Source organism: Zonotrichia leucophrys, chromosome 2, assembly GCF_028769735.1.
Source record: "Zonotrichia leucophrys gambelii isolate GWCS_2022_RI chromosome 2, RI_Zleu_2.0, whole genome shotgun sequence".
NCBI classification, from domain to species: Eukaryota; Metazoa; Chordata; class Aves; order Passeriformes; family Passerellidae; genus Zonotrichia; species Zonotrichia leucophrys.
This window is the reverse complement of record NC_088171.1, coordinates 149,060,855-149,087,551: the sequence shown is the minus strand read 5'-3', so window position 1 is coordinate 149,087,551 and position 26,697 is coordinate 149,060,855. Positions and strand designations below refer to the sequence as shown.

The 26,697-nt window shown below is 43.2% G+C and overlaps 2 protein-coding genes across 2 annotated transcripts in view; one reads left to right on the top strand and one right to left on the bottom strand.

Moving 5' to 3' along the window:
• Positions 1–2,016: 2,016 nt before the first annotated feature.
• Positions 2,017–2,916, bottom strand: LOC135442949 (uncharacterized). The gene has a single exon (XM_064703220.1). It carries the CDS (start codon positions 2,914–2,916, stop codon positions 2,017–2,019), a length of 900 nt encoding a protein of 299 aa, XP_064559290.1.
• Positions 2,809–26,697, top strand: part of AGO2 (argonaute RISC catalytic component 2) — a 56,357-nt gene continuing 32,468 nt past the window's right edge. The window contains exons 1-3 of the mRNA XM_064706731.1: positions 2,809–2,945; positions 19,576–19,771; positions 23,578–23,698. Of these exons, the coding sequence (XP_064562801.1) occupies positions 2,915–2,945; positions 19,576–19,771; positions 23,578–23,698 (348 nt within the window). The 5' untranslated portion in view covers positions 2,809–2,914. The remainder of the gene's footprint in view (positions 2,946–19,575; positions 19,772–23,577; positions 23,699–26,697) is intronic.

The window sequence follows — 26,697 nt, the reverse complement described above, 5'->3', positions numbered from 1 at the left end:
GAAATCAGCTTTAAATCAGTACAAGAATGTTGCACTCTAGGATGTTTGAGGCATTAATTGCCATTTCCATGATCTCTGTTTTTTAGGGAATTTCTGAAATCGATTGCAGAGGATTCTGTGGAGCCAGAAGGAAGTGTGGGATGAGTGTTTAGTGTTTTGTGAAACCTCCCCTTATATTTCACCTGTCTTGTGATGCTTGTTAGTTCATTATTTTCAAACTGCTACCACAGTACCAGAGTGGACTTGTAGGTTCAGCATAAGTCAGTGCTGATAGCCAGGGTGACCAAATGTGTCCAGTGAACATTTCCAGAAAGTTGTCAGTGTGTTTTATCCCCTTTTCTTTAATAAATGCAGGTCTAACAGGCACAAGAGTATGTCTAATGTTAGAGAAAGTTACATCCCTAATCAGGTTGAAGAGATTGGCTTAAATATAGCATCAAAAATTAGATGTTGATACAGAAACTGCATGTTTTTCTCCTGCCACCTCAGCAGAAAGGCCAAATGTGCCTCAGATAATTCTCTTCTGGCTCTTGTTTTTGGGGATTTTCCCCCATCCACCCTCTTTTTCAGCCTCTAGTAAGGTTATATACCAGAAATTATTGGTGGTTGTGAAAAAATGTTGCCCAGTTCCTCACAGGGAGGAAAACAGCAACCCCTTTGCCAACTCCTTTGTTTATCTTTTTGCTAGAGCCGCTTGGCTTTCCTTTAAAACTAAAGTTGACCCATAATTTTGTCCCATAATTTATTTGTTTATAGTTATGGGTAAATCTTTACTTTCCAGCAATTTGAGAAGGTTGGAATGGAGACAAATCCAAAATCACTCCCGTGGAAACTGCAGTGGTGACAGTGGTTTCAGGAACAGCTCACTTGAAGTGAAAGCTGAGCTGCTAACAGCAGCCCTGGAATATCTGTGAGTATGACACAAAGGGGAGAGTAAATACTTTGGAACAGTGAGATGCTTCTGTATCACTTGAGATGTGACCTGATGAAGAAGGATATTAATTGGATAAAATACAAGCTGTATGTTTGCCTTGCTCTCTGGCAGATAATACTTGGTGAAGGAATTCAGTTGACCTTGATGGGGCTTGACTGTTCTGGGTTAAAAACTGCATGAATTTTTTAAAGGCTTCCACATCAACATGGAGGAGGGGATTGAAAGTATAGATCATGGCTGTGCTGGAACTCTGGAGGTAACTCCAGTGGAAGTGAGCATCACTAACTTGCTTTTTGCCTCCTTAGCAAATTTAACTTTATTTTTCCTACTTTTTGTCTGAAAGGAAGATGTACTAATTAGGTGACTACAAAAGGATGACAGTTCCTGCAGGAATTATCATCTCTGATGTGGAATCACAGAATTGTTTAAGTTGGAAAATACATTTAAGATCAAGTCCAACCATTAACCCAGCACTGCCAAGCCCATCACTAACCCATACCCCGTGCCACATCCATGTATTTTAAATTCCTCCAGGGATATCTCCAGGGTCTCAGTGCATCATACTGATCAGTATTCTCCCTCTTTCACATAATTTCTAGTTTGTTTTCCCCACTACATTATCTGGTGGCACTAAACTTTACACGTGTGCAGTACCAGACATTATCTGGTTGACAAGGACAATAAGGCAACCCCACCACAGCTGGGTTTCACAGATATGACTAAAAGTGGATATGGGAATTCATGAGGAAACTGAGCTGAGGTTTTTAGAGCAACAGGAGGAATAAAAGAATATAAACAAACAAATCCAAATTTAATTCAAGATCCAGCAGTATGTGTAATACCGATGTAATCCCAGCATACCTTTCAAACATGTAACAGGGAGAGGTAGTGGAGAGAGTGCTAGAGGCACAAAGTCATTTTCCAAGGTCTCACTGAAAGCCACAGGATGACAGAACATAGTCTTAAACTGTGCCAGGGGAGGTTTAGGCTGGACTTTAAGAGGAGTTTCTTCACAGCAAGGGTGATTAAACATTGGAATGGACTGCCCAGGGTGGCGGTGGAGTCACCAGCCCTGGAGGTGTTTAAAGACTGGACACGGCACTCCGTGCTCTGGTCCGGTGATGCCCGGTCATAGGCTGTACTCGGTGACCTCCGAGGACTTTTCCAACCTGGCTGATTCTGTGACTCTGCGGGCAGAGTTCAGGCGGGGCTGCGGGCTGGGATCGGGGGCTGCAGGCTGGGATCGGGGGCTGCAGGCAGGGATCGGGGCTGCGGGTGGATCGGGGTGCAGGATCGGGGGCTGCGAGCTGGGATCGGAGCTGCAGGCTCAGGCGGATCGGGGGCTGCAGGCAGGGATCGGGGGCTGCGGGCTGGGATCGGGGCTGCAGGCTGGGATCGGGGGCTGCAGGCTCAGGTTGGGATCGGGGCTGCAGCTGGGATCGGGGGCTGCAGGCTGGGATCGGGGCTGCAGGCTCAGGTTGGGATCGGGGGCTGCAGGCTGGGATCGGGGGCTGCAGGCTGGGATCGGGGGCTGCAGGCTCAAGCTGGGATCGGGGCTGCAGGCTCAGGTTGGGATCGGGGGCTGCAGGCTGGGATGGGGGACTGTGCAGGCAGGGAGCCGGGGCCCCTGGGCTCGGCAGCGCTCCGATCCCCGTCCCGCTGCCGCTGCCGCTTCCCGCCTGCCCGGCCGGAGGGCGGAGCGCCCCTTCCCCGTGACCCCGCGGCTCCTCCTCCTCCCCTCCCCGCTCCTCGCTGCCGACGAGTAACCTGGATTCCCGGCCCTCCTCCTCCTCCCTCTTTCTTTTTTTTTTTTTTTTTTTTTTTTTTTTTTCCTCCTCTCCCCTTTTCTTTTCCTCCCCCCTCCCCTTTCCTTCCTCCTCCTCCCCTTCCCCCGACAGCGTAGCCGGGGCTCGGGCTCGCTCCCTCCCCCGTGCCCTCCCCTGGAGCCGCCGCCGCCTCCGCCGCCGCACACACGGAGACATGTACCCGGGAGCCCCCTCCGCCGGACCCGGTGAGCTTTGCCCGGGTTTGTTTCCCCCCTCCACTCCCCCCGGAGCGGCTTTCCCGGTCCGTGCCCGTGGGGAGCCCCGGGAGCGCCTCGTCCCCCCCGGCTCGGGCCTGGCTGGAGCGGCGGCCGCGCCGGCCGGGGGAGGAAGGAGGGTCAGGGCGCCGCCGCCACCGCGGGCAGGGCCGCGTGTCCGGAGGCCCCTCTGAGGGGAGGGTCGCCTTCCGTGCCCCGCTCCCCCCTCCCTCTGCCGAGCCCTGAGGCCGGCGCGGCTCCCGCTGCGGACCGGGGTCTCCATTTCCTCTCTCCTGGCTCCATCCTGGGATTCCCGGCTGGCCGCGTGTTCGCCCGCGGCCGCGCCGCGATAGTTGCGTTGGGGAAGCGCCCGCATGTCGGGACGGCTGCCTTAGGTGTCCTAGGGAGCAAACCTGGCAGCAAAGGAAAAGTGGACGTGCAAAAAGGGTTAGCGACTCTCTTAGGGACGTTTAGTATCACTTTGGGGAAATATAGGTTAATACTGCGCAAGTTTGTGCAGCTCATATGAGACAATGTTTTCTCCTTTTTAGTGTTAGGCTGTTTCTGCGGTGAGAATTCTTATGTAGAAACAGCAGTGTTTGGGTGACTGGCACCTAATTTTCTTCTAGAAAAGTTTCAAAATAAATGGAACTTTATTTTATGCTATTGCTCTCAATTGCTTTGCATAAAATTTCTTTGCTTAGAGGGATAATCTAGCAGGGACTGGTGTAGGGAAATACAGGACCTGTAACTGAGATGTCTTTTAGTGCTCCTCTCACATACAGATGCTTCTGTAAAAGCATTCATATCTTGGGATCCACAATTAGGTGTTGGGGGTTTTTTTTGGCTTTTTTTTTTCTGTCTGACTTGGTTCTCCTGAAGGGGCAATAATTAGGAAAGATAATTAGGAATATTGTTTTCCTCTTGAAGTACAGTTGCTCTGTTTTTACTTTCTCACCGGGCTCTTGCTGGCACAGCTCTGTGTCCCCAGACTGATGTTGAAGCTCCTGCTTTCATGTGTGACACCATTTGCACATTCAGCACCAATAACGTAGGACTAGAGATGTAATCCTTTGGTTTTTGGTGTCGGCACAGGTTCACTTTCAGTTTACAGGTGCTCTCGGTGGCTCACATCGGGCTGTTGCTGTGTTCGCCTCCTGGCGATAGCTCTTGTTCGAAATTGTGCTTAAGGAGACAGACAATTAAAAATATTACCAGCATATGGGCTGAGAGTAGTTTAATGTGTGGGAGTCTCTTTATTTACTCTCTATCCGATCCTACCAGTTTCCCTTTCACTTGCAATGATCTCGCAGCTGGTGGCTGCTGTTTGCCATCAGGGACCCACGTTTGCTGTGTAGGAATTTTTTCCCCTATCTGGAACAAAAGTACCAGTATCAAGCTCCTGCCGCTGCTGTGCTTTCACCAAGTTCGGGCTGGCTCTGTGTTGTCACCGCTTTCTCCGGCCGAGCTCATCTCGTGCCTTGTTTACTTCCGAGTTTATCGGGGTGGCTCAGCCCTTTCCCCGGGCATTGGCCGGGCTGGGAGCTGCGGGTTGTTGCGCACATGGGGAGCGAGGCTCTGCTTCCTTCCTGTGCAATCATCCCCGGGCAGCCTCGGCAGCTCAGCGGCTTCTGGCAGCCCCGGCAGCTTCCTGCTCCGCGCACCAGGCAGGGCATCGTGGAGATTCTTTATTGTGGGTATTCTGTTTTATTACAGCGAGGGACTGTGAAGTCCCCTGCCACATGTTAATCTGAAAACTACAAACCCACTGTGTGTGAAATCCTGCCCGGAGCAGAGAGCACGAGTGTGGTTTCCAGCCCCTCACCGAGGCAGGGCTGCTGTGAACACAGGCGAGAGCTGCAGCCTCTCCAGGTCTGTCAGCACATCCTCGACACCAGGGACAGGCTCCATTCATCTCTGCCCTGTCCTGCTGATGCTCGGGAGCTGCTTTGCCCTCCCAGTTCGTGTCCGAGCTGGGCTCTGCAGCCAAGCCCATCCGAGGTGCCCCTGGTCCTGGCCTGCTGCCAGGGAGCCGCTCAATTTGCCACAGGGTTTGCTATTTTAGTCTTAATTCTTAATTCTTTTTCTGGAAACAGTATCAAGCAAGTTCGGAGGCCATATCTGACTGATTTCAAAACATCGCTGCTGAACGTGCAAAGTTTGTTCAACCATGCTGTTGTGTCAGGAGTAAGGTGGGGTTTTGTGCATTAAGGAGTTGTCATGAAATCACTGTTTCCATAATTAGGAAATTAATAGTCCCTTTTTGCTTTGCCAAATACTGTCTGAGTTCTTGACGTGGTGTTGAATTTGCTGTGACATTGTGTCCGTACCCTTTTTTAGCTTCAAGAAAGTGTGAAAAGTCAAGAATCTGAAAATCTGAGAGGGAATTCTTTTTTTTTTTTTGCAGAAAAAGCTTGATACTGCTACTTTTTGGTGTACTTTTTTTAGAAGGAAGGACAGAAAAATGTCACAATAAAAGTACTGTCATTCAGTTAAAAGACTTGATTAAAAGCTTCATAAACTTCTGGAACTTGCACTTCTAGGTCTTAATGTATTTATTAATTCTAAACTTTGCACACCACAGATTTCTCCTTAATTCTTTAAAAGAATAACTGGTTTTGCCTGATGCTGAGGGTCCTAATTTATTGTTGAAGCAGTAATTGTCTGAAAAAGAGTGTGAAGTTGGTAATAGCTTTGCATGTGAAATACCAACTTTTTTTCCCTAGCACAAAAAGCAACTTTATTAAATTAGTGGAACTAAAATTATTTTCATTTAGTTTTAAGTTACCCTTTAAAAATTGTGAATAGACTGCTGAAACTTTTATAAGTCTGTTTTAGTTTTCAGTGCAGGTACTTGTTTTTACCTTCCATATGTTTTCTTGAAGATTTTGGATTTTAGATGTTGATTCTCTTTGGAAGTCTTCAGTCTTAAAATGTGGTGCAGGGAAAGGTGTTCTCATAACTTAACTGGGGTAGTAGAAATGGCAATTTTTATATCTTCATCTGCTTGAATTTAATCCACCAGTGTCCTCTTAGCTTGTGTTTCACTGGCAGTGGATATTTTCCCTGTACAGCCTGTTAAAGGTCTGTCCTTCTCTTTTTAAAAATTTTTTTTCTGTTCTCTTGGGGGTGGATGTGGACCTGTCTTACCCTGCTGCTGCTATCACAGAGTCATCCAGTTTCTTTGGCTTAATTTTAGACCATAAATTGATGCTGAAATTCCTGGTAAGCTGCCACACAAAGAGGAAGGAATGAGAACTTTGTATGCAGCCTCGGCTCTCTTCATTTTTGCTAAAATTGAAATTGCATTTGACAAAGTTACAGCCTGGAAAACACAGCATGACTTTTTCAAATGTGTTGCTGTCATGACCAATATATTTTCCTAAGGAAAGAAAAATTCTATATCATTCTGTTGCCTCAGATAACTGTGTCATCTTCAGGTGGCTTAAAGATGAGGTGGTTTGATGGAAAGATAATTGGTGGTGTCAGATGTGACACCAAACTTTCTCCTTTCCTCAGTGAACTGAACTATTCTATTTGCTATTGAAAAGTGAAACATCTTTTTCTGCAGTGATTCTCCTGCTGACTTTGCAGTTGCATGGCATTTTGTGCACTTACTTTTACTTCATCTTGAAGTTTTCCACTTTTGCAGAATTGTTGTGTGCTGGTACATATTTAGTGGTGCATTGGAATGTACAGAAGCAGTGCAGAGAACACCAAACCTTCCTGACTTCCAGGAAAGTTCTTTTTTCACAGTTTGCAGCCCTTCCTTCACTGCTATCCCCACCAGTCTGCCTCTCTTTCACAGAAGGGTGGAAAAGGGATATAAATGCTTTAATTCGGTAAGAAAAAATGCCTCAGATGATCATCTGATGTTCTTGTACCCCTTAGAACTGTATAGGAGGGAGAGATTTTTCCATTTCAGAAAACAGCCCTTCTAAACACTTCTGGCCTTCCAGAAATCACAGGAATCACAGGCTCTGCAAACCCAGATAGTTTTAGCTAATTAGGAACTTTACATGCCTGCTGAAAGTCCTGTTCATGTTGGCTAAGCCTGTCCTGACAACAGCTTCACAAACTTGTAAGGGCTGTCAGAATTTGGGTGTTTTGCTTCCCTTACTTGATATTTATGCAAAATACCCGGTCCTGTTTTTAGTGATGAAGTTTCTAATATTCAGCCTACCAGAAATGATATCTAAATCTCTAAATGAAGAAAAGTCAGCCTCCAGTATCTTATTTTTGGTAAGTTATGAACTAGAGGGAAAAAAAAAAAAGCTGGTGGAAAATATTACGTAGTTTTGACTGTAGTGGCTGTGGGTAGGGATCTGTTCCATGCATTGTCCAATTAATTTGTTTTAGTATCTTGCTTCCTCTCTGATGTACTCACAAAGCAGCCCACTAGAATGTAAAATGTCCCTTATCCTATTGACTGGGGAAGCACAGCCCTTTGAGTTCAGTGCAAAGGGATTTTTGGTTGGGTTTTTTTTCCTCCCACATATATTGTAATACACAACTTAAAAATTTCATTGCACATTTTATACTGCAGAAATTGGGAAAAGACAGAGCTGGATAGTATCAGCCCCAGGTAAACTGAATTTGTGTAGTGCCTGTCATGTTTTACACCAGAGCTGTAATTTGTGAGTCCCTGTGGTGTAGCCATTTCTAAGAAGTTGTGCTTTGAGGAGACTTTCTAGTACTGCCCAGGAAGTGGAGGTTTTTTAACTCCTGGAGACTGAGGTGCTGCCTGTATTTTTATATACTCAGGCCTGTTTTCATCAGTGCTTTTAGCCTGTTTAGGGAGCACCACAGATCAGTGCAGTTCATTTTAACCTCTCTGTTTTAATTGTTTTACTTTTATTTTTCTCTTTTCAGAACAATATTTGGTGCTTTCAAATAACAAGTTTTTATGTGAGCATTATTTCATTTGCTTCTGTACTCTGTCTTTGCATTTCATATTAAGCAAAATTGCCTCTCCTAAATGCCCTGCTTTGTGGCTGTGCTGCAGCTGTGAAGCCACGTGGCACCTGGTGTCCAGGCTTTCTAGCAAGGAAAGTTTTGTTTGGTTTTATTTTTTTATTTTTTTTTTACTGTATGACTTTACAAAACTGGACCCAGCCAAGGTGGAAGCAACCCATTGATTTAGATGGGAAAATATTGTGGATCCTGGAATAATCCAGTCAGTCCAAGGCTTGCTTTGAGGTTTTTCTTTTGAATTGGGTACTCATTGAGCTGTCCACAGTGCTACCAGATATTGTTACTGTTGTGAAAGGGATTTATTTATTTTTTTAATCACAGGTGTGGTGAGAGTGATTTGTTGTAATTTGTAATTTGCTTGTCCTGTTCTGTTTTTTTACTTGTGTTCTGTCTTGTGTGGGAGTTTATTGTCCTCTGTAGTGAAAGTGTTGGGGACCAGGTCCCAACATTAATAAGTCTGGAGTCATGCAAGTCTCTCTCTTTGGGACCAGCATTAAAATATTTAACTTCTCAGAGATGCAGAATAACTCCATTTATGGGCCCTCCATCTGCAGTTTTGAGCCTAAAAGTTTTTCCTAAAAGCTCTCCTGGCACAACCTGATTGAATTCCCTTGTACAAGCTGCTTTCTAATCAGAAGGTGGAGAATATTCTTAATAAAATATGTGTGAGTCTGAGGACTGTGTGTTTAAACAGTACATGAATTTATTGTCTCCTTGTGTCACTTCCAGCCTGTGTTGGGTGTGACACAAGCAGATGGAGAGCAAAACTGAAATTTTCTTTTTTTTGAGAAATAAACAAATCTCAGCTTGTTATTTTGGGAAGCTTGAAACTTCTGAAACTTATCAAGTGATATTTATGATTTTGTATATAGTCTAGGAAAAAAGTAACTTTTGTGCCTTGGCAGTGTTGGACACCATGGGTGGCTCTGTTTGAGCTGCTCATGTCAGAAAATTGCAACTTTTTGTCTCAGCAATGCTTTTTTATGTTCCTAGTTAACTCATTAAATTTACACAAGAGCTTATTGATGTGAGAAAATAATGAAATTTTAATTTAGTAGTAGGAAGTTTGTGTGGATGTGCTAATTTAGATTTATTTTAAATAAGCTAATTTTAGGAGAATTCCCAAGAGTGGAGGTTTCACTGGCTTAGCTAGATCAATCAAAAAATTGTTTGAAGTTAAACCTGTCATGTAGATGAATAAAACTTTAAAACATAATTATTACTGGGGCCTCATTATATACCTTCTGAAACTTGTTTAGCAAGTGTTTGCTATTAAAGGCCAGGCATCTGTTCACAGAGAGGGTGAATTCTGTCTAAATGTTGCTGTGTTCTTGACTTTGATAATGAACTTCTTTCTCTGTCCTTTCATACAGCTTGTGGTTTGCACTGAATGCTCCCTTTCTGCTGGTTTTTGTGGCCTTTTTTTATTAATATCTCTGTTGGTTTTACACTCTTGCCCCATCATCCTTCTCCATATCTGAAATCCTCATGGAGCACAAGGCTTTGGGAGAGCAGGGGTTTCTCTTATTTGTGGTTTTTTACTGCCAGTAAAACAGAAACTTTCTCAAATTATGTTGTCAACTTCAGCTCTGCTGAATATTTCTGTTGTGAAACAGAGCTCTCTCTACTGAGAGACATGGGTTTAAATAGAAAACCCCAAAAACCACCAACCCTCCAAACCATAAACAAAACAAAAAATAAAACAGAGCAGAAATCCAGGTTCATGTAGAAATGACAATGCAGAGGAATTAATTTCTCAGTGAAACCAGTGCATTTCATTTTGGGAAGAGCTTCAGTGTTTAATGAGGGAATTTTTAGGAATAACTCATAGGATTCAGAATATTTGCATAAAGGTTTGTTGTTTAAAAGTCAGAGCTCCTTTCAGGAGGAGGAAACTTCCTGCCAGGGCAGGGAAATGAAGCTTTGTTGTCCGGGTCTCCATATGTGATAAGAGCACACCAGTGGTGGTTTTTTCCTAATTGTTTGACTTGCAAATTCCCATTAATGTCACATTTCAGGGAGGGAGGCCTCTCTGTATCAAACCTTTCTGTGGCTTTTTTAATGTTTCACAGCTGAGTTTTAGTTTGTATCAGGTAATATGAGAACATCAGTTGCTTACAAGAAGCAGGTGGAGGAAAAAACCCTGAGGTGTAATGGAAAAAAAATTCTGATAGGGGACTTGTGCTGCCAGCCCACACTCTGTAATAGCTCAGTTATTCCATGATTAGGAACCTGCATTTTGCCCTCTCTGCAGTGATGCTGGAAACCACAGCCCTATCTCTGGAAACCACAGGAGATACTGCTGCATGTTGAAGATGCTGCTATGCTACAGCTGCTTCCACTGTCTGAAATGATAAAATAAAGCATAACCTTGGTTCTTAGCTGGGAATTTTCTATTCTGAACCTAAACCACGAGAGTGTTCATGTGTTCTGTAGATTAATCCAGTGTGGGAATGGGAAAAGATTGTTTTTTTCCCAAGGAAGACATGACTACTTCTGAATTACAGCTCTACAGTTGAGTTTTGTATATTAAAAACTGTTAAGGAATGAAAACAACTTAATTTGTATTTTTACATTTTGCGCAAAAGCACTGCCAGCCAAAGCCTGTGTGAGTATGAAATGTGCTTGCAAAGGTACAGCTCAAAGCAGAACCATCCTAACTTCTTTCTTTAGTTAGCTGAGCACAAATCACTTCTGTGTTTCATTAAGTTGTGCACAATGCAGATCCCACAGGGAACGTGGATCTGGGGCCTCTGTGGCACCAGCTCCCAGCTGGTGAGGCCCAGCACATGGAAAACCATGCCAGTGGCCATGGAACAGAGCCTGAGCCATGAAAGTCATAAATTCAGTGGAGCTGGTGGGCACTGGTGGCTCTGGAAATGCAGGAGGAGAGGATGGGGTGATGGTGGGGGAGCAGCACTGCTGAGAGCTCTGACTCTGCTTTGGGGGATTTGATCTCTCCAGCATCCTCTCGTGGGCTGTAGTGCAGAGAGCAGTTCTTACTGTGTCTGAGCAGGACAAAAATCATCTTTTACACTCTCCCAGGGTGAGCTGTGCAGCTCTGGAGGTGCAGGGTGGTGGCAGCTGGTGTGCAGGTGTGCAAGTGCCTAAAGATGGGGCTGGGTGTCCCTGCTGAGCTCAGCTCTGCACCTGCAGCACTGGATGCCCTGTGGCTCCTGGGGACTGGGTGGAATTGCTGTCTGTCTGTCTGTCTCATGTTCACACCAAGCAGTGATAGAAACTTGAGGCTGTGTGTGAAGTTTTTTGGGAGGCTCAATCCTGATGGATGAAGAAGTCATGCTTTACCAGCCTCATGGTGACTCAAAACCAAACCAATTAACCCAGGGCAGGGTGGGTTGGGCTGTTCCCTACACACCTGTGCAGTTCCAAGTGTCTGCTAGTACAGAAGGAGGGGGATCCACATTTCTTTCCTATCCTAATGCAAACAAGGGGTAAGGGAAGCATGATGTGGGATGATGAATATGGAATTTCTGGTCTTACCTTCTCTGGAGGAGAAGCAGCCTGAAGGGAGCAATAGGTGCTGGTAGGTGGGTTGGAGTTTTTTGTTCCCTCATAAAATATGTGTTTATTCACTTTGGGTCTTTTGAAATGGCAAAGAACAGAGATTGTATTGAATGGAGGCATTGCTTTTTATGAATGCAGAAAATACCATTATATTCTGTATTTCAAATTGTTAGGAAAGACATCTGGAGTTAGTTCAGCATCATTTTCTAAGGCATGGAAAAGGGAATGAATCATGATGGTCAAATGTGATAAAAAGCACTAAGAATGTTCTCCATTTCCCCCTTCATTGAGTAGAAGCTTGTCTGAAGATGGAGTTATTTTGTACTTTGAATTCACATTTAACTTCAAACTGGGCTGCTGACTTGTGGGTAAGCCATAAGCATCCCTCCATTGTTTGGCTGAGGCTCTTTATTTGGATGGCTTAATTCAAGCTGCAGCTTGTAATTAAAAGCATTTCTCTGGCCCTTAAGGAGGGTTCTGGTAGGATTTGGTCAAATTCCACATGCAGGGATGGGTTGAGGCACCTGGTTTGTGAGCAGTGAGGATGGAAGTTCTGCACTTTGGGTGCTCTGGGGGTGCTCTGCCACTGCTCACCCCACTTGCAGGTGGTGAGAAGCAGCTTGTTGGTATTCAGAAATTTGGAGGCTGACTTGGAAGGTCAAGGCTGTAAGGAGAATGTGGGAGGAAAGCAGAGTACTAACACTTGGTGCCTTTTGCTGGTTGACATTGTCCAGAAGCAGCTTGTGGGCTAGAAAGAGCCATTCTGCTTTCTGCTGCAGCCTTGATCTCCTCCTCTTCAGTTCTTTTGTTCTTGCATATTCCTCTTTGAAATGTTGTCCTGACTTTAAAGCAGGCTGGATTGAAGTCTGGCTTGTCCCTTTGATGTGTGACTGCAGCTCACACCTCTGGTGTCTGGGGTGATTCTGCTCTCAGTGATCACATCACTTCTGGCGCTCTGAAAAGGTCCTGGCTGTGTCCCACAGAGGTCAGAAAGGCATCAGGGTAACCAAGGGAGCTGCAGGTCTGTAACTGGTTACTTATTCCAGACAAAATCATTGCAGAATGGGTTGGGCTGCCCCTCTGCAGATCATCCTGTCCAACCTGCCTGCCATGGGCAGGGACATTTTTCAGGAGGTAAAAGGGTTGAGTTGGAAGTTAATCTTGCATGAATTCTTTCACAGGAAGTGCCCATTATTCAGTAAAATTATATCTGGAGTAATCTGCTGTACATAATGAGATTACAGTTATGAGGGCAGTGCTGTTTATCCAATACTTTCACTTTTGTTAAGGTATTTAGTTTCCTACTACAGCACTAAGAAACTGGAAGCAATCTGGCAGAGTAGCATCAAACATCTCAGTGGTCATGCAAGGACCTTAAAATATCACCAAATGTGAGGACAGCTCCTTCATTTCTGCTCATCAATATTAAGCCAGTCCTTTTCCTTGTAGCCCACTTTGGCACATGCAATGTGCTGTGCTTAGAAATTGAGAGACCAGAACAACCTTTTGAGTGGGGATTTGACAAAAATGACAACTGAAAATCTGATTACATCATCTCCTCTGCTCCCTTTGTGGCTTGTTGAGTTCTTGGAGATTAATAGGTACCTCTGTAACATTTTTGTTGCATTATCTAATCAAGAATGTTATAGCTTCTGGTTTCCAGTCTCTAAAACATCCTTAATGAGCAGCAGACAGACTTACAGTCCCATATAGATTCCTCTGCCCCTAAAATATCAAGGGACTGTGAGCTGCAGCTTTGGGTTTCCCTTATCTCACAGAAAACACTGCCAGCCTCTCTCCTATCGTTCCCTAACGGTTCTTAACAGAAAGCCAGAAGTTAAACTTCTTTATAAAGCCCAGACAGTCAGAAAACTTGAAGAGAGCCCCAAATTTTTCTTTAGTGGGTCCTAAAAAGAAAAGGCTGAACTCCCTGTATTTTTTTTTGTCTTGCTTTATTTATGTGTGACTAAAATACATAAAAACTCTGCACAGATCCTGTCACAGATCTGTACTGGGTGTTTTCCACATTCTTTCCGAATTCCTTCTGTTACTGGCAGTTGAATAACTATTTGTGGAAATCCTGTTTCCCCTGGTGTGGGGTGTCCCCTTTCCAAGTCTCCCTTTCTCCCACTTCAAAGGGCACTTCCAGGAGGGGACAATGACCCTTGGGCACTGGGGGAAGGAGCCTGTGGCACACCAGGAGGGGTGCAGGGAATCAGGTGGGCTCAGCCTTAGGAAGAGGAGGGGAAGGGCTGATCTCAGGAGCCTTTGGAGCAGATGGAGCCAGTCCTGTGGCAGGTGCACCAGAGCAGGGCAGAAGCTGGAGCACAGGAAGCTCCAGCTGAGTAGAAGGCAACTTTGTTTTACCATGGGGGTGGAACAGATTGTAGAGGTGTTGTGGAAACTCTGTTCTTTAAGATATTCAAAACTTGACAAGTCAGCCTGGCTTCTTCCCACCTGTGCTGCTCTGTGCTCACGATCCTCTGCTCCTCTGCAGCAGCTGCTGGAGGGTGTTCCTTTGCCAGCCTGGGTTCTTTTTAACCTGCTCATGATGAACACATTTGTCATTTGATTTATTTCTTGCAGTTCTGGAGGCAAAATAGCTGCTCAGTAGTTGAGGACAAGTTATTAAATCCCTCTTTTTGCCTAACGAGCATCCTGTCTGTGTCTGTGTGGTGGCATCAGACACTGACCTCCGGGCAGCAGTGAATGTGCTCAGTGGTTGTTCCTGAAACACCTTCAGTGATGATCTGGAGGAGCAGCCCCATTATCTGATATGGGAAACCTTAACCCAAAGTGATGCTTTCAAACAAAGCTTCCTTCACCTTAGTTTCATTTGGAGATTTTAGAAAAATGGTTTTAGAGAAGCTCCCCCTTGGCACATGTAGATTGCATGAGCCCAATGCTAAAACCTACTGAGAGTTGTGAAAACATCACCTGGTTATTAAATATGAGTTAGGACTTGCCACACAAGGAAACTTATTGATATAATTGCACTGGGGTAATTATGCTCAGATGATTTCCTGTGTCAACAAGCCCTTCCATGCAACTTGTTTGGCCCCTTCTTATTTAGAAACTCATTAGGCCTCTGCCTGCACATTAAAATTGCATAATTCTTTGCTAAAAAATCTCCAATGTGCAACTTTCATGCTGACTGGCAGCACTTCCAGCATGCTGAGCAGGCCAGCAGTTAAGCTTTAAAAAATGGTGAAAGACAAAAGAAATGAATGCTCCAAGTCTGGGAAATGGTTCATGGAGCACATGGTGCTGGAAAACCATCATTGCATAATTGTGTGGATTTTAGAGTGGAAGCTTGTCAGAGTGTGTGGCTCATTCACACCTTTTATAGACAGGGAGTGTCTTGGCCTGGTCACTCCCTGAGTCACTTCTATCTCTGATTTTCATCCTCAGTAATGTGCAGGAGTAAGAGCAGCCAGCCTTGCGTTCACAATAGTTTTCAATTTGCAAAATTATTTTTACTAGCACAGCATTTCTGTGATTATCCAGGTTTCCTCTACTGCCACCTTCCCCCCTGTCTTTTGAAAGAGTAATTTTGCTTGATTGCTAATTTTATTTCATAAAATGCCACAAGACTGTTATTTTTCTCATAACTGTCTTTTCCAGATTTTTGGTGGAAAGTGCTGCTTTTAAGATTGATAGCTATGAACATTTTGTTTATGTAAATGGGATGAATTATAATAGGAAGTCTGGTTTCTTTCCTGATGAAAGTAAGCCTAAAGACAGCATGTGGGGACCTCATTATTGCACACCCAGCTCACCTTAATTCACACCTTGAAAATGGGCCTCTTGATGGTCTCAATCATCATATCAAGGCTGAAATGCTCTCATTATTCATTTTGTCACCTGGCAAATGAGTGAGGAGCTTCCAATTCTTACCCCATGGATGCTCCAGTTTATTAGTCTTTTTTCTAGTCCCTTCTTTCCTTGACAGCACTTTAAAACTGAAATCCAGGAATACATTGGGATTTTCCAATGCTTTGAAAACTGTCTCCAGAAGCAGCATCTGTGTTCATGAAGGTGTCTCTGCAGGAATTTTGGCAGGTTTCCCTGGCCAGGGCATCACTTCCAGCTCAGATGTCCAGTGCTGTCCTCTGTAGCACAACTGAAAAAGCTTCCTAGTAGGATCCTTAGCACTAAGGAGAATATTCCTGTATTGATACAGCTTCTGTCACATGTAAAAGTGAGTGGTGGGAATTCTGCAGGGGTGTTTGAACAGGGAGATGGGGCAGCTGAATCACTGAATGCAGCAACTGTGCCTCCTGCTTTATTTCTCTGTTCTGTCAGCACCAAATCCAGCATTTTGTGATTCTACCCTTCACAGCTGCTTGCTGCAATAAGTTCCACACCAGATAGTTTGATTTTGCTTTCTTACTTTGAGGCAGTAGTGCAGGGAGTGAGTGCAGCTGGGTGGCTGCAATATTTGGTGTTTGGCCCCTGGAGCTCGGTTCCCATCCCCGACACATCTGTGTCTGTTTCAGATGTAGGCTGAGCTCTTATCGGGTCGCTGCTGCTGTTTAATAAACAGCACTTATCTCCTTGAAGCAACACCCTGCCCTAAATAAGTTTTGCCTTGGGAGTTGAGCCAGAAATAGGTTTCCCCCCCTCCCCACCTTATGGTTTTTTTTTTTTTTCCCTTTAATTGGATCATTAAACCCAAATCATTGACAAAACTGTTCAGGATGGAAATAGAGGGTGGCAGTGGTCCTGCTTTCTGGGCAGCTTGGTGCTTTTATATCTCTGTGAGTCATGCAGGTTATAAAACTGCCTTCCCATCTTTCCCCAGGAATCTGTGCTTCTCTCAGTGTTTCATCTTAGCCTCAAAAATGGGGCTGAAACCTCACTTTTATTCACTGCTTGTCGCTGAAACTCCACTGGAGGAATTGAGCAACATGTGTCCATGTTGATCCCTGAACATTTACAGATATGGCTTTGTAATGCCCCTGTGAAGCATTAAACAACCCCATTTTAAAGCGGAGGGAGGATTTATTGCTTAATTACAGAATTTCTTAATTTGGCAGAAATAGCTTGTGGGGATGTGTGTCCCCTTCCAGTATGCTTCTCTTTGTACTTCCAATATCTAAGTGTAATTTTTTTATTATTTTGAAAATTTTAAAAGTCATGATGTACAAAATATGGCCCAGAAAAGGAAGAGCAGTGGAATTAGGATGTGGCAGTAGATACAGAAATGTTAGAAGGCATAAAAATCATTGGGAAAGAGAAGGGAAATCAATATGTTGATAACAGTTGGCCAGGTAATAGTGGTAAGGCAATGTGGAATGCAGAGTGTGGATAACAAGAAATGGAACTTTAAAATACAGGAGCCTGGATAGAAAATGAAAATATTTTATAATGTGTGGTGTAATGAGAAGCATGGAAACACACAAAAATCAGAGAATAAAGTTGATGACTAGGACATAATTTTCAAATGGAATAATTCTGTTACAGAAAGATGAAAATAAAAATGTGTGCAGTGGTGATCTGTAAAGGATTCAGCAGCAGGGTGACTGAAAATGCATGTGGGAGACAGATTATTTTAAAATTTGAGAGAGGGGGTGGAAGTGATGGCAAACAGGATTCTGGAGGAGGAGAGGTGGCTGCTTTGTGCACATCCTCTTGATCAGATTTGGAGGTGGATCACAGAAACCTTTGGTGAATTGCAGGTACAAATATTTGTGGGAGTATTTTTGTATTTTTTCTGCTACTTCCCAGCTGGAGTGGCAGTGCTGTCAATAACTCTGTTAGGTGTCCTGTCCTCAGCAGAGGATTCCTTCCACTGAATGTCACAGCCAGTGGGAATTTGTCACACCAAACAGGGGAAATGGTGACACCAGGGCCACCTGAGTGAGTTAATCACCATCAGAAAAATGTGAAGTTACCAGAGGGCCTGGAAGTGTTGGGAAAAAATGGAAATTGATGTCTTAGAAATCAGGATGTGTGGGAATTTAGGAAAAATAAAGAGCCAAAGGTTGAGCAGAATCATGAGCTGTGTTTTGTCCTGCCTTGAGGGATGGAGGTGGGCAAGGGCAGATGCAGAGGGGCTGCTCCTGCCTTACAGATAAGAGCTAAGGTGATATCTAGGGTTGGCTTAGAGATAAGAGCTAAGGTGATATTTGGCTCCATTCCTCAGGGCAGCTGTGGACACTGCAAGAGCAATGTGGATGCATAATACTCAAATAAAAATTGCTATATTGCCATTGAAGGCAAAACTGAAGTACTGAAACATGAAGTTTTAGGTTATGGAAATACAGATCTTCAGCAAGAAGTTATTTTAATTTGTTGATTGTGTTAGTGTAGGAGAACACCAAAGTCTTTAATGGCAATGTTTATAAAAGGGAGGGGAAATAAGGGAAATTGGGTTTCAGTAGCCTGAATTAGAAGGGTGGATGCCATAGAATATGTTTGGGAGACCAGAAACAAGATTTTCAAAAATTAATAAGATCAGAAACAAGATTTAAAAAAAATAATAACAAATCCCTCTATCATTTCCCCATTGTCAAATCTTCTTAAGCATTTGGTGCTTGGGGAAATTGGTGCTGACTGTTAGGAGGATGGTAAAAAAAGGGAGATACTCATGAGTGGGAAACTGGCCATGGGAAGTGTTGAGGGGTAAAGTGGGGCATTGATGCTACTGATGTTGGGAATGGTTTTATTATTTCATTAGCATTGAAATGAAGTGTTCATTATGAAATGTTCATTAGCAAACATTGCATAAATGTTAGGAATAAGTATGTGAAATTTCATCACAGGTATGGGAGGCATTGTCAGGAAAAGGAGAATCTGAGCATCATTCAGAAAGCAGCAGGTTAATAGATATGGATTAGAAAAGTTGATTTATTAAAGACAATATAGCTGGAGGTTCATAGGGAATTGGGAGATGATCTTAAACACCTGAAATGGGTGCACCTGCCCTGAGTGGTCACTGGATGGCCTTTACAAGTGGTACAGCAAGCAAAAGCAGTTTAGAACTCATTAATCTGCCTTTTCCAGTTGAGAGGTGGAAGCACAGTGTGGTTATCACTTAGTCTGCTCCAGGAAAGATCACTGGAAGGATGAGAACGATGAAGTCTGATTTTTGAGCATGGACTAACAGAAGGAGCATAGCCTGGAATTTAGTATTAAATGTGTATTTGGTTTAAATCCAGAAGTGCTGTCAGGAGTATTCAATATGAAGGCCACCAAATATAACCTGCCATGAATAAATAAAAATGGAAGGATGTTTTCTGAGCATTAGAGAAAGTCAGGGTGGAAAAGTGGTGACAGATTTGTTAATGAAGGGATGTGAATTGTTTCTGGTGCTAGCAGAGAACTGAATTTGATAATCTTAAGAAACCACACCTGGATTCTTACATAAGTAATGAGAAACCTCCTGGGTTCTTTCACATGTGAAGATTGTGCTGCAAGTTGTTGTTGCTCCAGAGCACAGAGCACCTGAGCACTGAGGCTGCAGAAGTTTTGAGTGCTCAGGTTGGTACCTTGCACCCTTCTCTGTGGATTTTTAATGGATTTTCCTGGACTGAAACAACAGCAAACTGCCTTTGTGCTTCTGCTTCATGTTATCTGAGCAACAGCTGATGTTTGACCTCAAGAACTGAGCACAGCAGCAGTAGAATATTTGCTCTGTTTTCTGTGTGAAGGAAGCAGTAGGATATAGTTCAGTTCTTATACAGGATTTTGCAGAGAGCTGCAGCAGAGAGGAAAGTGGTGGAAACTCCATTTTATAGGTGGTTGCTCAAATAAATGTGGGTAGATCTGTTTTAAAATGAAAGGAAGAGCTTGGCTCTTGCTTTCCTGCTTGCCCTGTGAAATTCTACCCAGATGACTTGTTATATAGGAAACTGCAACTGATTTTAAGATGTCTTTCAGTAATTGGGGCTATGAAATACAACAAATTGTGAACCAGCATGAGAAAGAAAGAGAAAACAGAATTCATGATCTCCTGAAAGCAGGGTTTGGGCTTTTTTTTTTTTTCCATTTTTAGGTTGTTTAAAAGGAGTAATAGTTTAAATGTGCTGGGTTTCCCTGATCCACTAGCTGTAAATTTGCTGAAATGTCAATTTGAGGCAGCTGATGATGGCTAAGTTGTGCTTTCTCTCTTTTGCAGTGCTCACACCTCCTCCCCCATTGCCACCACCAATACAGGGATATGCCTTTAAACCTCCTCCTCGACCAGATTTTGGCACTTCTGGGAGAACAATCAAACTGCAGGCCAACTTCTTTGAAATGGACATTCCTAAAATAGATATCTACCATTATGAATTGGATATAAAGCCAGAAAAATGTCCTAGAAGAGTTAACAGGTAACACTGCACTTTGCCTTTCCTCAGTTTATTTGCTGTCTTGTTTTTCTTTGAAAAAGCTGGAGCCAGGTGCCCTCCCTGGTGTCTGGAAAGATGTCTGGCTTTAATCAGTGATTGCACTGATCACTTCAATTAACAGGATATGTAAATACTTTTTTTTTTTTTCTTCCAAATCTTTACTGGGATTGATTTTGTCAGAATCTTAAGATGCTGCTGATTGAAGCCACTGGTGGCAGATGGATAAGCTGTATTAGCTCTATTAAAGCTGGGTCAGTATAAACCAACTTGATAAAAGTGATTTCTTATTACCTAAATAAGGTTAAATATTGGGGTGTAATTGGCTGAAGTCCTTCAGCAGGGAGCTGGTGGTTCCAGCTTCTTTTCCCACCTTTCCCTGCTCACAAGAGGTGACAAAACCCATTTGTTTGTGGGAGAGGATTATGGAGTTACTAAAGCAGGTAAGAAATTCTCCTTCATCAGTAGATTCTATATAAGGGAAAGCTGTGCTCCTGAAAGAGAGAGCAAGGTGAAAACAGGGCTCAGCTGTCCAGGGAAACAAAGCAGCCAGGTCTTGCCTTTGGCACCTGTGCCCTGTTGGAGTGTGCAACTTCATTGACTTGAAAAAGGAGCAGCCTTGCCAGGAGTGAAACTTGAGAATGAGACTTGGCACCAGCTGGAAACCACAAGTGTCATCATCATAACTACACCTTGACTCTGGAGGATGGAATGGCCTGTTTATATATTCAAGAGCAAAGCCTTTCCTTGTTAAAAAGGTGACATGGGTGGAACCAGCTGTCACTAGAATAAACAGTGTGGAGTCAAAAAAGCCACCTGAAAGCCACGGTTTTCCTGCTGTGAGTTAATAAACCTGAGGGCATTCCCATTGTTACACTGAGGAGTTGGTAATGATAGTGTTCTCACAAAGCAGCATCACTGTGCTTTGCTGCCCTGGTTTTTTTTTTTTACTTCCTGTGGTGATCTATTATTAGTTTAATTTTTCAGCTAGTCAAGAGCCGAGGTTAATTTCAAAAGCAAACACGGTTGTTAAGTGCATGAAGCTGAACTCTCTTCTTGCCCAAGGCAACTGCTGATTTCACTGAGGTGCTGTTCCTGCATTGGAGCACTGCAAAACACTTGGAGCAGTCACTTTTTTATAAGGGGAGCTGTGAGAAATTTGCTTTCCTGACCTGTCCCTGCCACCACTCCAGCTGTGCCAGCTGCTGCTGATCCAGATTTCCTCTGCAGCTCTCTGGGGGCCAAGTGCTGCACAGCTCATGTGTATTTTCTGTGTGAGCACCTCCCTTACAGTCCTCCCTTGCCACAAAACCTCAAGCAGTTTTTCTCACTGGAAGGGCAGATTCTGTTCAGTAGCAAGTTCTTCCTCCAGTGCCTGCTGATGACCTGCTCTGCTTGGCCAGTTAGTCACTCCTGTTCTGTGGTGACAGGAGCAGGTACAGACCTACACAGGTGAAATGCCTTTTGCAGTAAGCAGAGATGCCACAGATGCATTCAGCAGTGCTGTGGTGGATCTTTCTCAGGGCAGTGTGGTAAAAACACAATTTGGATTCACATATTAAAGTGTGTTTTATTTCTTTTGAGTGCTTACTTCTGTATTCTGTAGATGTACCTGTACTCACCTGCACCTGGGCTTTTGTGAGCTGTGACCTATGTCTATACATGAATTTCTGTGTGTGCAAATATATATTCATATTTTATTCAAATACATATATCCTATATATATATTAATATATATATTCAAATATATACCCTATATATATATCTCATATATATATATATATAGGATTATGCAGGATGCACATGTAATCCAATTCTGAATGATGATTTTTTACAGCTGCATTACAGGTTTCTAGTATTTTAGTTCTATAATTCACATGTATGTAGTAGGTAGTTTTTATCATTGTTTTTTGTGATACAGCCTCTAGAAAGGAGAGGAGGAGGTTTTATTTTTTGCTCTACTCCCTCATGTGTGTCAGCTTTGTTCTTCAGTTTTACTGCAGTTGTGCTGTGACCCTGCAGACCCCACTGCAGGGTGTATCCACTGTGGATGCAAGTTCCACACTGAGACATGAGCTGGAGCAGCACTGGAAAACACAGCTGGAACAACATGCTCCTGAATAATACAGTCTGGCTACAATTCAGGCAGATCAGTTTGGGTAGCTGGGCAGGCAGAGTGGGCAATGTGAGTTTAGTTCTGCACTCTGGGTGCTCTCAATTTAATTTTTGAGGATTTGTGCAAGGTGAGCGCTGCCTGCAGTTGCCAGCCCAGGGTTCTTGGTGAGCTTGCATGAGCTTGGTAGAACAGTTGTCCCAAGGGGCTGAAGTTAATGAAGTGGTAAATAACTCTTCTCTTAACTCTGCATGGAGAAAATAACTTATTTTTCTTAAAAATATCTCCACCCACAGCTGAGAAGCACCATTGCTAATTGTGGATGTGGTTTGAAGCTTGAAAACATAAATCAAGTGGAAGTATTCATTTTTTTATATGAAGCAGTTAACAAGTGGAAGAACTTGCTCAGGAGGAGAGTGGGGTTTCCATGCTCAATCTTAAGGTTGAAAAATACCTTCTTCCTCCCAGTTATGTACTTATTCAGTCACACTCTGAGGCAGATATTACTGGGTCAGGTTTGATTTATGGTTTGCAGGAGGTCAGAGTTCCTTTCAGTAGCCTCATCTTATTTTAAGGTAAACCTTGGGACGCAGCAAAGAAATTGCCAATTAAAACAATCTCACTTCTTTCCTTGGGTGAGTTCAGTTTTGTCTCATATTTTTCAGCACTGTAATCCCTACCTGAGTGCTGGGTTAATTCCCTTGCCAAGTCAGGGTGCCTGAGCAGCCTCTGTGAGCTGGTGGTGTCAGCAGTGCTGGGGGAGCAGTGGTTTCCTTTCTGTGCCCCTTTAACCTCTCAGTGCCCTTTTGGCCCTGATTGTGTGTTAAGATTGCAGCCTGCAGATGGATTTTGGGTGGTACAGGTGCACTGAGGGATGTCACTCTGGGACATTGGGGCCAAAAGACCTTTGGCATCAAAAAATGTCATTATTCCAGCTTCAAAAAATGTTATTATTCCAGCTGACCTCTCACTGACTGCTGAGCTGCTTTGGATGACCAGTGTGTAAACACTGTGGTTTGACAGGAGCTGTGTGAGTGGTTTCCCTGTTCATATAGAAATGGAATCTAATTCCAGCTACTTTTAAATGAATGTGTACTGTTGATATTCACAGCTCTACTGAGTGCACATACCCAGTTTTGTTGTGTGCATGAAAAAAAATGCATTTAAAAATTCTTTTTCTCAGGGAGCTGCAAAACATTTCACTATCATTGTTGGCATAAACTGCTGTCCTGACTTTGGGGCTCTAAGTTGGGATAATGATATTTTTTGGGATAATGATATTTTTGAAAGCTTCTCAGCTTCTGCTGGGCTTTTGGTCCAGGGTCCTCTGCAGAAAGGGCTGTAGGGCAGGGGAGCTGAAGCCTCAGATCTGTCAGGTACTTTTTGTTTTGAGCTTGAGAGAGCATGAGCTTTCACTTCACCACTTCCAGTAGATCACACAAAAGAGGAAGGAAAGTTTAAATTTGAAAAAAACCCCTAAAAATAGCATTTTTAAGAAAGCAGTTTAGTCTGTGAAAAAGTTGCTTTCAGTTCAGATCAGTCAAATCTTGCCTTTAATAGACGGGAGTGGACAAACCCTTTCATTTGCCTAATGCCTCTGTTGGTAAATATAGTACTTGTCTGTCTCTTAACATTCAAAGTAAAAAGTTGGATTAACTTAATCTTTTTGCATTTTCAGAGAAATAGTGGAGCATATGGTTCAGCACTTTAAAACCCAGATTTTTGGGGATCGCAAACCAGTGTTTGATGGAAGAAAAAACCTTTATACAGCAATGCCACTTCCCATTGGGAGAGATAAAGTAAGTTTTAAATAGAAAAAAATCTAGGCATTTCAATGTGATGTTTTCAGAATATTTTTAATAACTAATAGAAACTGATTTTCTGTTTGTTTCTGCAATAGCTGTCTCTGTTGTTGCCACCCTGCTTTGCCAGGACACAAGTGTGAGCTTGCTGCTATCCCAGTGGTCACTCCCTGTTCTATATCCCTTCATTCCTTCCCCTCTCTCTCGCCTCTGGTGTGATTTCTGCTGCTTTAGGGATCTGGATCAGCTGCCCCAGACAGCAGAGTGTCTCCAGAGTGGCACTAAGGAAAAAGGGAGAGCACAGCTGAGTGTGGGAGAGAGGAGGAAAAATCCTGCTCTGGGCAGCAAGAAGCTGTTGTGTCACCTCACTAATCTCATCAAGGCCCACTCTAAGCTTATTCTCACTATCAGTAGCTGAAAGAAGCTCCTCCATCTCTCTGTTGCCTGTATTGGAACTTCTCCTCCCTAATCCTTGATGACTGAGAGCCAAATTAATTTACACTGCACAGGTTAAGACCTGCAATCTTTGCCCTGGGGCAGCTGGAGAGGGCTGGGGTTGTGTTTGCCAGCTCCTGGTGGGGCAGTGACCTCTCTGGGCTCTGGCTGTGGCTGCTCCTGTGCCCATTGACTGCTGGGGTGGAAGGGGCTCTGTTGGAACATGCAAACACACAAGCCCTAGTAAATAATTGAGCCTGTGCATCTGTGATCCCATGGCAGATTGAATTTTCTGTGCCTTGTTTTCATTCAGGTGAGTCCCTGAGGGAGGGCACAGTCATTCTCTTTGGAACTGCTGTAGTTCCCTTCTGCTGGGGTGCACACTTACAGGGAGGACTCTTCTGTCTTCAGCTTTAGACAAAAATAAAACATAAGGGGGGAGATAAATACAGAGAAATGGCCCTCTGAAATTCAGCAGCTATAAAATAGTTCAGGCTGTTGTTTGCTGTCTCATGTTCAGTGCCTGTGCAGTGCTTGTAGTTAATAGTTCTGCCTGAATCAAGCTCCTAATCTCATATGTGTAATTTTTATTTCCTCCCAATTTATTTAAATGAATGCCATGCAGTAAAGGTCAGACTCTACTCCAGTGTTAATTACTTTTCATAACTGATAAGGGAATATCTGGGAAACTATAAAGGAATCACTAAAAGTTGTAGTGTTTTTTTTCCTCTTGCTTTCACATACAATATTCCAGTTCCTACAGGTTTGACACACAAGACTGCAAAGTATTTGCAGAGGTGGAAGGATACTTGATGAGAGTCTCTTAGGGGTTTGAACAACTCTGGATCTGTGCAGAGTTGCTTTATAATACATTACAAATTTTGGGTGAATAACAGTTTACCTTATGACTAGTATGAAGTTCCTCATTTAATAAGTAAAGGTAAATGAGAAATGATTTATTTATACATGATAAACAGGGATCAAATTAATCCTCAGATCTAATGAGATTTCATGAGATGCAAATTGGCCTTCCTTGCTCTGATAACCATTTTGGACGGGACAGAGTTAACAAAACCTTCCAAGTCAGCCTTTCCCAGCTGTAGGGGTTACACTGTTGGTTTGCAAGGACACAAAGGAATTGGGCCATTAGGAACATTTCCTGCTGCCACACTGTCCCAGATTTCAGTTTCACCATGTGTATGTCAGTGTGTGTGGGCTTTAAAATCCAAAGCATCAGGAATAGAGTCCTGTCTGCTCAGCACAGGCACAGAAGGAGCATCTCACCCAAAAAATCATCTCATCCTTTCCCAGTCTTGCCAGAGCAGTCATCATTTGGAGTGGGGGGTCACTGGGGAGGTGTTTGTGGTGGAGTTTATCATCAGAGAGTTTCAGGTGGTTTCATTTGTGGCTCACTTTCTATAAACTCCCATTTTTCCCCTGTTTCCCGTGGTAAAAGGGCTCTGTCACTTGTTCTGCTCCACATATATTAACCTTACCCTGGAGGAAAGAGCTAACAGAGATAAATCTTGAGCTGTTTTAAATGAGATGTGGGGAAATTTAGCTTAATGAAGGAAATTTTTACATGGTTCTAAATTGGTTTAAGCATGATTTAAACCACTATAAAGCTTGTAGATATTAGGACTTTCTTCCAGCATAATTAGATTAGCTTTCTTTGGTGGTTTTTTTTTGACTGTTCTGTACATAGCAAACATAGCAAGTTTACTGCACATCTGATTGCATTTAGGATCATATTGAAAAGATTAATGAACATACAATAATTAATCTATGTGGAAGATCTTAATTGACTTGCACTGTGCACTGGTAGTGGAAAAGCTGATGTTAAACAGAGGGCTGACACCAAATTGCCAAGGTTTTCCTCCTCCTGTTGCTCTTTTAATTTAATTAATGCACTCTGTCCTCATCTCTTGTTGTAGTGGTTGTTTTTGGCTTGTTTTTTTTTTTTTTTTGTACTTGCTGGCAGCTCTGCTTCTTTTATAGCTTTTTCTTCTCTATACTTTTCTGCTTGGCTATCATGGTTATCAAATCTGTTTTCATTCCTCCCTTAGTTACCTTATTTTCACTCTTAATGTTAGACCTTTAGAACAAATATGGAATATGTGAATATTAACAGGATATTTTCTTAGTTTTTACTTGTACATATTGAGAAGAAAGAAGTGTTTAGGACACTGTCAAGGTAGGAAGATACTAAAAGTCTCTTTTTTCCCTGTAGGTTCTACACAGCAAACCCAGGTCACCTCTAACAGCAGCTTTGTATGCAATTCCTGCTTTACTTGTCTATTTCCTTAAAATATCCTTCTGCAGTTAAAAGCTGGAATTTAATTTTACCTGAACTTGGAAGTTTTCTCACCTAGGAAGATTCAAGAGCAACTGATGTATCTTAACCTACATCTTCATTAGTTTTTATTAGAAAAACAGTAATTAGGAATGAACAGAGCAGCAGCTTGGTACAGAAATCCTGCTGCTATTCCCTTTCTAGAAGGAAAATGTTAATTCTGTCTGTGGCCACAAATTTGCCTCTCTTTGTCTTTCTGAAGTATTGC